Source organism: Polyodon spathula, chromosome 8 (assembly GCF_017654505.1).
Source record: "Polyodon spathula isolate WHYD16114869_AA chromosome 8, ASM1765450v1, whole genome shotgun sequence".
NCBI lineage: Eukaryota > Metazoa > Chordata > Actinopteri > Acipenseriformes > Polyodontidae > Polyodon > Polyodon spathula.
In genome coordinates, this window is record NC_054541.1 from 29,817,064 (window position 1) to 29,830,780 (window position 13,717).

The window sequence follows — 13,717 nt, forward strand, 5'->3', positions numbered from 1 at the left end:
ATATATATATATATATAATATATATATATATAGTTGGTCACTTTATTAGGATCTGCCTAGACGATTGGATTTGCCATTGCCTAGGTTTGGCCCATATTCTTCTTATATACCTCAGATCCCTTGGTTACTCTGGAAGGCCAAAGAAATGCATAGTTTACTACAGCACTGTTGTTGATCAAGTCCACCCAACAATATTCTGATGACGATATCTTTCAAGATGATCCAATTGAGCATGTTGGGACAAACTTTCACAGCACATGTTTCATCACAGTCCTCTGCCTTCCTCTCTGCACAAGGCTTTAGAGCTCCAGTTTTAACAAATAAAACACCACCAAATAGAATACACAACTACAGCCAAAAATTCTACATCACCCTATAGAATTAACACATTTTGCTTCATAAAGTCAAAAGAAACCTGCTGAATAGTGCAATGTTAACATATTGAATTGTATACCGCTTTGTAGTTTTCCATATACTTAACGAAAAACTGAAAAAAATTTAACATGAAATACCGTACTACTATTATGGCCTAATTTTGTAGTTTCTTTGATCACATGATGCTAAATAGAAGATCTAAATTATGCCTACTATAGCCTACCATAATTATATGCAATGATCAAGACAAGATATAACATCTATTTTTTAAATACAGTACAATAATGATTACTTAGATATTGTATCCTCACAATGCTGCCAAAGCCTTTTCACTCCTCACCTCATTTTGCCTCCTATTTTTGGGAATGGTTAGCCTGTTCAGCTATAGTGACAGTCTATCATGAAAAAAAACATCTGGAGTGATTTTCAAAGCTAACTGTTTAGGGCTTGTCTTGACACAAGTATATTTTTCGTGGGTGCCTTTCAAATACTGTAATAATGGGAAACTACAATCAAGAAAGATAACATTTGACATTACAGTACACTTCAGGCGTGTGAAAGACCAAGCTGTTTTTTTATACAGGAAAGGAAGTTTTGTTAAAGCGTAGATTTGCATGCTTTTTCGAATAAACTAAGACAAAGCACTTTCAAAAACACTTTTGCTGCTAGTAGTTTTCCCCTCTTTGTTGTATCCACTAACCCAGCAAATAATAATTAAATATTAACAGGTTCATAGTTTCCTCAATTATGGCCACATTCTTTTTTTAAGGACAGTTTTCTCCCCAATTTTCTCCCAAATGTAGAATGTTCTAATATGTTCCCTCACCGCAGTAATTCCCCATAGCTCAGGAGAACTGAAGGTTCTATCAAGCCAATTTCCTCTTTTACACCCGGGAACTCAAGAGCAGATATCAGCAAGCTATCGGCCTTGGGAGGACAAAGACCAGCCCTGCAGGTGTCCACTTCAGCTCACAAGGCACCTGGCCAGTAAGGTCTGACAGCATGATTAATATTTTCTAAGCAAAGAATGTTTTAACATTGCAAAGACTTAACTACAAAGTTAAAAAAAAACAACAAAAAAAAAAAAAAAAAAAAAACCTACACATCAAAGTATATATTGAAATGTGAAGATATAACCATATACATATTGAACACTTTTTCGGATAGTATAAAGTTTTTAGAATAGTGTGTTTCTTAAAGGTTCCTTTAACAACAAAAAGTTTTTTTTTTTTTTTTTTTAATATATAAATAACTTTGCCCAAAGTTAACGGGTTTAATAATAATAATATATAATAATAATATAATAATAAAATAACCAGACTAGTCCAAAATGAGTGACCTAGTTTTCAGTAATAATCATAAGTCATTGTACCTTCTTAACATCTGAGTTTTGTACAGTATCATTTGCTCGTAATGATGCTTTCACAGCATACAGTGTCTCAGTGTACAGAGTTACAGCATGAAGAAACTTATTGGCTGTATTATATATAATATATAAAATAATAATTATTAAGTTAATATATATATATATATATATATATATATATATATATATATATATAGAGAGAGAGAGAGAGAGAGAGAGAGAGAGAGAGAGAGAGAGAGATAGATATATATAGATATATATATTCACACAATTTAATTTTGTTTTAAAACAATGTTATTTATTGGGGCAATTGATATTTAACATTTTTAAATAAATAAAAAAAAACATAATTACAAAAGAACAATGAGCTGAAGATTCACTGCGAAGGCAGTTTCTTTAGGATAAAAAAAAATACAAACATAAATACATTTTAACAAGTCTACAGTTGCAAGCACAAACTCAGAAAAAACACTTGGCTTCCTTTGTTTAGATGCCATTTTAAATACAGAACAAACTTGTTATTATCCCGCTGTGGAAGTGATACCATACCACGCCTGCTACAGGCATAAACACATACAGTGCACCAAAGAAGCGCCACACCGACCGAGAATAAAATCCGCCCCAGTGTCAATCTTTCTGTTGCACCAATTAGAAAAGCTACCTGGAGGCAATTGCCAAACCCCTTCCTTTTTATAATATCCGCCCTTACTGATACGCAACGGACTAATGATGATAAACTACCAAAATTAAAGCATAAATTTGGTGACACTTGTCACATGCTTGGTTATACGTCTAGCATATTATTAAACGTTTTACCACTTCTTTAGAGTTTATATCTCATCCCTTATATATCTCTTGAATGGTTTCCCTTGTTTTAGAAACTGCTGGAACAAATGTTTACTCAAAGTCACAGATGTTGTATATTATAGGGATGAGAAAAGGAGTTGCCAGAGAAGCCAACTGCATTTCAGTACTTCTTTGGGTTATGGAATCCATATGTTCTGTGAACAGAGTGCTCCCTCCGAGGTGGCTGACTGCACACTTCAAAGGCTATGGCAATTTAAGAGTTCCCAATCTAAAAACAAAATTAAATAAAATCAGCTGTTCAGCAGCCACATGAAAGAAGTGGATAGCCTCATTTCCCACACTATAAAACATGCAAATGCTACATCTGTATCACATAAATCATTATGGAAACAACTTCACCAACATTGCATCTGTATCTACAAATGCGCATGTACAGTGCTACTTTATCGGTCAATGGCAATTTTATGATCTGCCTTCCAAATCCATAGCAACACTTTCTGCTCAGATTTTTAATGCCCGTTATACAAATTGATGTGTATGTGCTTATCAGTGTCCACAGACAATGTTACTGCAATAACTTTAGAAACTTTTCACAAAACAACCTCAAACTTGGTAGAAAGGCAGACAAAACCAAGGTTCAGAACCCAGCTGAAGCAGATGGATTACAAGTTTGTCAAGTAACATAAAAACATATGATGTGGAAATGTATTAGCACCACCTAATTCTTTAATTTTTTTAGTTATAATGCTGCAATCTGCAATGATATCTCTTGGTTTCCCAGACGTCTGCGGCATTCAGACCCGAGAATACGGACAAAAAGATAAGCTACTGTACATCTCCTTTCCATTATTTTTTTTTATAGCACCTCTTCCCCCATTCACCCCTTAAAAGAAATCAACCCGCTGCACACAAAATATTTATTCCCCTGCAAAATAAATCCTTGTCTAATCAAATATGCATTTTTATAATCTGTTTTAATTTTAAGACGCTTAACTTGGCTCCTAGAAAGATAAAAAATAAAAAAATTATAATTATTAAAACAGAAGAAGCCAAATTCAGAAATCAGATAAAAATGCACATGTGTAGGGGTAGATTTATTCTAAATAATAGGTTGGGATTAGGGGCAGGTCCTTCTTTTGCCTCTTCTTGGCAGCCTGTCGGACTTTTTATATTAAAATATATATTATATATATATATATATATATATATATATATATATATATATATATATATATATATATATATATATATATATATATATATATAAAATGTTGTTTTTCCACCCCATTATTTAATAATACCACGCTACAGTGTTTTTGTTCTTTGGTATATTGCACCACCATGTGGTCACTGCTGGGAACTGCATATACTGCATAAACTCCCCTTTTGGAATTTGAAATATGGACTGGAAGTGTGAAACAGTGTTATTTAACCCTTTTAAATGACTACTTAAACCAGTGGTGCACAACTCAGGCCATCCTGGTTTTTGTTCTAATCATACCATAAGTTGGTTAATTGGACCAATTAAGCTTCTAATAAGGTCCAATAAAGTACTTTCGAGTGCAGTTGCAATAAAAACCTACAGGGACACCGGCCCCCCAGGACCGAGCTGTGCACCACTGACTTAAACCATAAGCAAAAAAAGAATAAATTAAAAAAAAAAAAAAAGTATTTATATTGCAAAAAAAATACATTTAAGATTTTATTTATTTTCCTCCAAAAGACAGCCCTTTTACAAAAATAAGTGCATTTGGAACACACAAAAAACAATGTAATGAATTAAAAAGATGTATGGTTGGCCACACTTTATTCTGTTAATCTCAATTTAAGCGGTTTGTTTCCCCAGATATTTCAGTTATAAACATTTGTCCAGATAGTGCAGTCAAGTTGATGATACAATTCAAATAATTTAAATGAAGTGGTTATAGAGCAGCAAAGGTTAAAAATGTTATAGGTCCTCATGCACATTGTCAGGTGAGAGAGTTTCTGAAGAACCCTCGTCTTCCATGTTTTCCTCTGTAAAATACAAAAGAAAAGTAGTAGTCAGGAATGATAAAAATTGCTTTGTTGGATAAAGTCTGAGATTTGTCAAAATCCATGTGGTGAGCAGAAGTACATTATTTGACAAACGTGCACAGCTTGGAAAGTCTTACTGCAATTTCAAGGTTAAATGCGGAGACATTAAAAGCATGTGTGTATTCATCATGCATCTTCGGTTGTGCAAGACTGACAATACTGTATCTGCATATTTTATTATATTTGTTTCTTCAACCATTGCCAGTCTTCTTTAAAAAGAAATACAACTCTATAAATAAACTGCTGTATTCTGGTACCTTTGTTGTAGGTCACACTGATAACAGCTAGACTACTGTATTGAGTTTGAAATACATCTCATTAAAAGAAAGTCTGATGTGCAGCAGCCTTAAGAGTAAGTAGTGGGGTTCCAAAAAATATACCATTATACATCCCCACGTGTTACTACAACTGTTTAAAGAATATACCTGTAATTTTTCTTTTCATTGTTAACAACCTGACCACTTTTTACACTTATAACTTTGAAGTCTGTGTATATGTGTAATTATATATTATATGTGGGGATGAGCAACTATATTTTTCGGAAACCCTGCTACTTACTCCAAGTAGTCAGGTATCAAGAAGCTGCTGCAACTTTTCAATATCTGCACATTCCACAAGTATAAAGAAATACAAGCAAAGCACCAATAAATTTTCCATGAAAAAGAGGGGGGGGGGGCATATTGCTAGTGCTAGGAAGAAAATAGCTTTTAAAACCTTAGTTAGCACTCACACTTTGTTTTTATAAATTGATTCCACTTCTAAATACCTTCATGCAGTTAGAAAATGGGTAAACACAATACTGTTAACATAACAAAAACAAATAAAGAACTGCAAAAAAAAACAACATTTTATTATTATTATTAATAATACATAACAATAATAATAATAGTTTATTTAGCAGACACCTTTACCCAAGGCGACTTACAGAGACCAGGGTGCATAAAGTATGCATCAGCTGCAGAGTCTCTTACAACAACATCTCACCTGAAAGATGGAGCACAAGGAGGTGACTTGCTCAGGGTCACACAGATTGGACCACACAGCCTCCTAACAGCTAATAGAATTTATGATTTCATAGGCCAGTTCCACCTTGCATTGTTAAAGTACACAAGCCCACTTCCAAGTAAGCCAGGTTTACCTGTTTTTTCAGTTTTTATGCAGGCTCCATCTTTGTCTTCAAAGCCTTGAGAGCAAACACATTTGAAGCTGCCTTTGGTGTTAACACAGTACTCATTTTCACGCAAGCATGATTTGTCAGGGAGGCTGCATTCATTTGTATCTGAAAATATAATAAATATCAGTATCACTTCCAAATACAGAGATATTTATAGTACTCCCTGATATTGAAGAATGAGTATGGCCTTTAAAAACAGGAGTCAGATTAGGAATATATTTTCTTATGAAAACCCAAATTATATAACAGCTACTGGTACATTTAAATTTCAACTAGAAATGGGAGTTTGTGAACAACAAAACAAATAATTCAAAGTGCACCGTCTGTAGGGTTCATGTTTCTTGCACAATAAACTTGCTCTAGAGAATCACAGAACAGTTGTTAGACAGCATGATGCCAATATCGCAAAGTGTTGGTTCTCTACCATCTGGAAAACAAAAATGTTACATGACCCTAATTAGGCAGCCTTGTAATATCATGGGTCAAAGTGAAGGGCTCTTAAATATTGCACAAGCAGTTTACATAAAATCACAAATCTGTGTACGAGATATTAGATGTTAAAGTAGCAAAAAGATTATATTAAAACAAGGGCCAAGTTCTTAAGTGGCCAAAGCCCCTAACTGGGATGCTTAATACTTCATTATACACATTTATTGTCAGGCTGCCATGTCAAACTGCCAACTTAATTAGGCAAAAAACGTGTGGTTATGTGATTGTCTTAATGCTCTCACCTGTACACTTTCCATCTTCCTCAGTGTATCCAGATGAACAGCCTGTGCATTTTTCAGGACCCTCTCCAGTACAACTTGTACACGCAGCATCACAGGCTAGGAGAAATAAACTATCAGCCTATGCTAACAATTTAACAATTCTCCAGCAGTTATGTTTAAATCTTTTTTTTGTTATACCATTCCCTATTTTAAATATATATTGTCATCATAAAATGCTGAAAACTACAGAATTAAAAGGACCATTGTATGTTTCCATAATTTACCCACTCCTTATGTGAAATGGTGACGGAACTGAAAAGCCATGTTATACAATACTCTTGGTGTGAACCACTTGGGGCAACATGGGTGAATCAGGTAAGATACCTATAAGATACCCTGTTTAGGAAACAAATAGGCATCCTTTTGCATATCTGGGGTACATCATGAGTCAAATCTCTATGTACCATAGTCTTTATGTTGTTTTTTTAAACTTGTTAAAATAAATACATTATCTTGAAACTGCTTTTTAACAGGTCTTCTAAAACCAACCTTTGCAGGAGTAGGATCCTTCTTTATTGTGGCAATACTGGTTTTCTTTACAAGGAGATGTCTCATTTGCACATTCATCTATGTCTTGAAACCAAAAATATTGCAAATATTATTCAATAAGGGTAACTCTCAGTTCTACAAAATCACCAACAATGTAACTTAAGCTGCCAATATGGTCTCTTTGTTGGCCACTGCTTTGTTTTTAACTTCATTAATACAAATATGGCACACACACACCTACTTTACAAATAAAAATTCTCTTTCTATAAAGTGGAGCAAGTTTTGCACTGCAGCAAAAGTACATCTGGCCCATAGTTTCTAAATTGCAATACAAACAGAAACAACTGGTATGGGCATTAAATACCAGATACCTTAATGTATTGTTCTTCTTATTTCTCACTGATATATTTCTTACATCAACTAGATGTTAATGATTAAAACTGGTGCACCAGGAGGACTTGAACTTCAGGCACTTTTCCCCTTTTTTTTCTTTTAGTGTAACATAACCATGTAAAAGTTACAACAATATAAGTGATAATTTCAGGGAACTGCACATCAATTTCATGAGAAGATTATCAACTTACCATTGCATGCTTTTTCATCATCCTGCACCCAGCCGCTTTTGCATTCATTGCAGTCCTTGTTAGTTGGGCCAGAGCACGTTTGGCAAGACTCGTGACATTCTGTAGGTAAATTAGTGGAATTGTAAAGACTATAAGACTTGTTCATCACAAGTTATTAAGTTATCACAAGTTATTAAGTTAAAGAAAAATTAAATGTTGGGTAACAACACATGACGTAATCCATGGTCGTTTGGTTCCTAAACAGGTCTGTGACCGAGGAGGCCACTCTATAGCCTGGGAACATGTTATCCGAGTAGGTGCAAAAAAATGTCTTGTAATAATGTTTTATTATTATTTAATTTTTTTCTAAAGATGTGTTGTTGATAAATGACCCAATATAGTAAATACAGGCGATGGATTTGTACAATTCAAGCAGATATATCACCATAAGAGTTGACTTTAATTCTGTTGCATCCTTTTATTACCTCCACCTGAATCAGTACTGTGAAGTAATCTACACAATTACAAACTATCTGAATACCAGGAAATCTAAAACCAGGAAATTTACGATGGTCCCAACCTTTTGAAATCATTCACCATTAATCATTATAACCAGGTATCACCCAACACTTGCATTGATTATGATAGCTATATATATATATATATATATATATATATATATATATATATATATATATATATATATATATATGTATATATATATATATATATATATATATATATATATTTACCTGTGCACAGAGAGAATGTGTCATTTCTTTCTTTATTAAAATATCCATCATCACAGTCTAAACAGAAATCTCCTTTGTATCCTTTATTACACCGACATTTCCCATCCCCTCTTCTAGTGCCGTCACCGTCACAGTCACCATTGTCATGACATGGCCTCTCAGACCCTCCAACACAAGCTAAAATGACAAAATAACAAAACAAAAGCACAATCGTTTAAAGACAACATTTCACAAAAAATGAGAACTCTTGCCGCAACACTATCAAAGGGGTGCAGGGCTATTATCATCAGTCTGGTTGGCACTTGTTCAGTGAGACGAGAGCCTCTGTGCCCTTGGGAAGTGTGGGGGTGGAAGCCAACTTGCAAAATTGGTTATCCTGGATTATCACCTTAGGGGCTGTTCCTTGTGAGGCATCTGTGATTTTTGTACTATTGAACCAGTGAAACCACATTCAAAGGGTTCTCATAAATTGGATAGTACCTCAAAGACTGACTGCTATTTTTTTTTTTTTTTTTTATAAATAACTTGTCATGGCATTTGTCATGATCACCATTTTTGTTTACTTTTATGAAAAAGACCTAGTCTCATTTAATGAGTAAGTGCTTTCCAAATACAATTTACAAACACACTAATCATGCCTGAAAGTAAATCTGTAACAAAGCATTTAATTAAGGGTGTAGCAACTACTGTTGAATACATATTTTTACTCCGCGCACAGCAAATCAAAGGAGCAGTGAATATAGGTGCTAATAGAATGGCAGAAATTAGATTTTAAAAGGAAACAAATCACTTAGGCATATTAGCGATCTCATAGTCAATAAAACAGCTTTCACCCAGAAATCTCACAGCAATCCTATGACATTATGTAATTGTACCATGAATGAATGCTCTGTAAATTTGTCCCTATTTTTGTTTCGGTTTAAATGACAGAAAACAGATGGAACTTTAAAAATACAACTCAATTCTGGAGCTTTTTAAATTTTTAAATCCCACAGTGAGGTAGATTCGGAACAGTAATTGGAATGAATGTGCTTGATTTCCATTACATGAGAGTAGATGTTAAAACTTCATGCAGATTTGAACTCGGCTCTCGCCAAGATAAGCACCAACCAAAACTTAGCATGCAGCACGACAACCGTTTGGATTGAGCTAAGTAGGGTACATCTCTGGGGTCTTTAAAGTGGGCACGTTCCATCCTCTGTGTTTTGTCAACTAGCCCACACCACCTCAAGAGGGCTCAATGGTGATTCTAGCGTCCCAGCATCACCCCCTTCTCCGTCCCCCACTCAACTCAACCCAGCTTAATTAGCAGTACATCAGCGTTTCTTTCTTTCTATTGTGCTTGAAATCCCCAAACAGAATCTTTCTGTCTCAACCACAGCCAGCTGCTGCTGCTGCTGCTCCTCCTCTGCTGCTTCAGGTAAGTTCTTCGCTGTGCAACACAACTCTTTGCCACTGAATCTGAAGTCTCTGAGAAACCAAGTTGTAGTGTGCCACAAATCCTCGACAACCCACCTCCAATGGGTAAACCCGGACTCTCCATTCTCACTGTTCCGCTTCAGCAGCTAGTTGAGCATATCAGTTTCATCCTCTCATACAGCTCATCTACAGCATCCTCCCATGGCACTTAACTGTACCAGGTGAATAAGGCGTGCTGATCCAGACCACAACAGAATATCTGGTCGAAGGTTAGTGGTGGCAATTGCAGGTAGAAAAATAAGCCATTGACCAACATCTGTCAGTCTTTTCCAGTCTCTAGCAGCTTCCAGTTGTCCTGGGTGAGGCTTGGTTTTAACACCTTTTCTTGGCAGTTGCCCTCCTGGGTAGAGGTATGTTGTCTTTTGTGTGTAATGTTTTGATGGAACTGGTGATAACTTAATAGTCATGTTATGCTTGTCTTTGCTGTCAATGCTAAGGCTAAACATCGCAGTACCTAGTCATGGCGCCAAGTAAACTATCCTTGGCCAAGACCCACCTTACATCCTGTCAAAATGTGCCTTAATGTTGCAGGTGATGAACACACAGGACATGACGGATCCTCTCCTACCCAGGGGTTTAGGTTCTGTGGTGATGGGAGAATATCATGTGTTGACCTGATGAGGAAACTGATCCTGCTGTTTCATTGTATACAGGTCTTGCCAGCCGATCTTACGTTGTTTCACACTATCCCATCTCATCCATTCTCCCTGCTTGACCTGGGAAACGGCCTTTACACACCTCATCCACTCGTCCTGTTTTTGCACCTCATTGACTACCAGCTTCCTCCGTTGAGCTGGGGCTGCCTTGTGCCATGTAGGAGGAGCTGAAGTGAGACCAAGACCCCCTCTTCCATGCTGAACTTGACCCATGACATCACCAATTCGAAAGGCAGCCTTTGCATCTTCCATGGCTTTCTTTGCCATCCACTTTCTTTCAGATTAACCAATACTCATGCCAACATTTGAAAAGTATGTGTAAAATTAAAAGTTACATGAAGAACCAATTTCTGGAAAGACACACCAGACGTGATGCGGTAAACAAAAATGTGCAGCAATGCGGCAATTAATAAAACCCATACTTTATCTATCTTTCACACCACAGGCAACATGGAGGTGACACCAGGGTGACCCTGGAGCAACGCAAAATAAACAGGGCTGAATCCTGAACTAGAAAGACAACAAGCATTGAATTGACAACAGAACTGGTAGAAGGCACAGGTTTCGTTGTCCATCCATCGACATTTCAAAGCACCTTTGATCATTGTTACATAGTCCAATTTCTGTGTTCTTGTGTATATTTTAGCCTTTTAAGTCTTGTTCCCCTTTCTTAACAGATGTATTCTTACTGTAACACATCCTTTAAGTCCTGATTTCAAGAATGACCTTCATACTGTTGATTTGATGGACAACAACACCTGTGCCTTCTGCCAGTTCTGTTGTCAGTTCAACGCTTGTCGTCTTACTATTTCTTAAGGATATTATCTTCAAGTATTGCTCATCCTTGTTAGACAGCTTTTTGGGTTTTCCAGTCCTGGGTCTGTCAATTACAGATAATGTTTCTCGGTATTGCTGATTATGCTTCGGACACAACTTTGGAAATAGAGTGATGCGAGCTGTTTCACTCAATGTTTTTCCTTCTTTATGCAAGTCAAGGTTGTTGTAATAGTAAAAAAAAACACTAGTAGAGGCTAAATTGTTGATGCTCATAATGCATTGCAGTAGAAAAATGCAACATGTCGAAGACTTTTGCACAGCAGTGTAAATTAAATGTATAATTTTAAATAAATACAATTAAAATCAGATTTCCTTCCTTGCTAATGTCAGTAATAAATAAATAAATAAAATCTCATTACCGTTGCAGTCAGGACCAAAGGTTCCCCGAGGACAGCACACTTCAATATTGTCTATGCAGAACCATTTTAAAAGGTCTGGGTATTTATCCTTCCTGTAATATGAAAAAAAAATACACAATGGAGGAAAGTAAATAATAATAATAATAATAATAATAATAATAATAATATAATAATAATACACCCTATAGACTATGTCATTGTGAAATGTCAAATCTGCAAGGTTTCTTTTCTCATCAGATTTTATTCCCCAGACTCCAGCCCACTAACATGTTTTGCCTTTATTTAACGTCTGCCCTGAAAAAAGGGCAAACCATCCAAACAGCAGGAAGTATTACTGCATTTTACTTGTTACCTGAATGCATACTTGCTTACTGAATGCATATTACTATTAAATTAGCATTTAAAAAAAAAAAAATTATGTAAACGATACACTCGCTATATGCATTTTTCACAAAGTACAGTGTAACTGGAAATTACAACCAAAGAGACAGACAAACTCCACTAACTTTTTGAACCACCAGTTTTCAAATTGCTCTTCATGTTCTTCCACCATGTGGTTACATTCAAAGCTGCTGCTGTCACAGAGGGTTTCCAGGATCTCCACTAGACGAATCTCACTTGATAGTGAACAGAAACAAAACGTTCAGAATAAAAATCATTCATTTTTTAAAACACTTTTTAAATTGAATTCAGTTTATTAGCATGAGAACAGCGAGGAGTCACAATATAATGCAGAAAAGATTTTAATGGTCCCCTGCACCTTAAATAAGCAATCACAAATGTGCATTTTTGATCATTCGGGTTTGCATACATATTAAACATTAAATGTTTTAAGCGTGGATTGTTCCACTGACGAGCAAGGTTGTCTTTCCCACTAGTGTGACCTAACAAACAAACTTAGCATATCTGCTGACCCACCCAAGTACATTACCCTCCTGGAACTGTTACTTTTTAAAAGACACATTATTGTACATTTGATCATTTTCACAAATAAATAAATAAAATACCTAGTTTCATATTTTGATAATGCTCTTTCCTCCCAGGCAGTGTTTCCTCCCCCGAAATTCTGTTTAGCTGTTTTATCTAAACCCTAGAACAAAAATCCAAGTTTAATAACAAACAATAAATCAATCAATAAATAAATAATATCATTAAAAACTACTGCCAAAGTCTGTATCTTCAGTATTAATATACAGATAATGTATGTTCCTCCCAATTGTATAATTAGTCCCGATTAAACCCAGTAAAACACTTTGGATGGAAGGATACCCCAACCTGTCTGAACCCACTGGGGTTGTGTGTACAAAAAGTGTGACAAGTGAATGTGCCCGATGTCTACTGACTATCAGAATTAATGACAAATAACGATTTTTGATTAAAGGAATTGGATTGTTCAAATTACATTGAACATGCAAGCTATATCTCTATATCATTATTTATATCTATAGTATTGATAACACATTTACTGTTTTTCTCTCAGACAAATAAAGTCTAGGCTAAATCACTTAAACGTGTTAATTGCGCACTGCAAACCTAACCACCCTACAAAGCATATAAATATGTTTTTGAATATGTCTTTAAACTTACCTTCTCAAAGTTGGCAACTATTGTCCGGCAAGTTGCACAGGGTGTTTCTGAGTCGCCAGCGAATAAACAGGGACTGTGTAAAATTATACCAAGTGCCAATAACGCTACTACATTTACAAATTGCATTTTTTTAAAAGGAGTGATTCGTGTAGAGGTGACAATAAAAATGAGTATACTAAAAAATGGAATCCATTCAACTTTAAACACAATACTGGATTATTTGATTCTTCTCAATGCATAAATGCACACAGAAGAACCCCAGATGTTAAAAATTACAACGTTCAGCGCCACATGCAAATTTGCAACATCCCGGTTTAAAAAAAAAAAAAAAAACACACACACACATACTGTACCAGATTTTGATTTCCGCGTCAGCATCACATTACTTGTGTGGCTTCGCCTGATTTGCAAACTGTGACAGCCAATC

General features: G+C 35.5%; 1 protein-coding gene across 2 annotated transcripts; it reads right to left on the reverse strand.

The window, feature by feature from the left end:
• Window positions 1-3,810: 3,810 nt before the first annotated feature.
• On the reverse strand, window positions 3,811-13,608 carry LOC121319750 (cysteine-rich with EGF-like domain protein 2-B). Of its 2 annotated transcripts, XM_041257522.1 has the most exons (10): window positions 13,291-13,598; window positions 12,711-12,793; window positions 12,210-12,320; window positions 11,704-11,795; window positions 8,373-8,549; window positions 7,642-7,740; window positions 7,058-7,141; window positions 6,530-6,625; window positions 5,763-5,903; window positions 3,811-4,564 (listed from the first exon to the last, which is right to left on the reverse strand). In XM_041257522.1, the coding sequence occupies exons 1-10, from the start codon at window positions 13,414-13,416 to the stop codon at window positions 4,497-4,499; spliced, it is 1,077 nt and encodes a 358-aa protein (XP_041113456.1). In that variant the 5' UTR covers window positions 13,417-13,598; the 3' UTR covers window positions 3,811-4,496. The 2 variants fall into 2 exon arrangements, with proteins under 2 accessions (XP_041113456.1, XP_041113457.1); XM_041257523.1 differs by lacking the exons at window positions 3,811-4,564; window positions 5,763-5,903 and adding an exon at window positions 5,927-6,225 and having other exon boundaries at window positions 13,291-13,608.
• Window positions 13,609-13,717: the final 109 nt, after the last annotated feature.

Coding starts and splice junctions, on each gene's coding strand:
- LOC121319750 (XM_041257522.1), bottom strand. CDS start 13,416: ATGCAATTTGTAAATGTAGTAGCGTTATTGGCACTTGGTATAATTTTA. Junction 11,796..12,209: donor GAAAACTGGTGGTTCAAAAA/GTTAGTGGAGTT, acceptor TTCATATTACAG/GAAGGATAAATACCCAGACC. Junction 7,142..7,641: donor TGATGAAAAAGCATGCAATG/GTAAGTTGATAA, acceptor TTTGGTTTCAAG/ACATAGATGAATGTGCAAAT.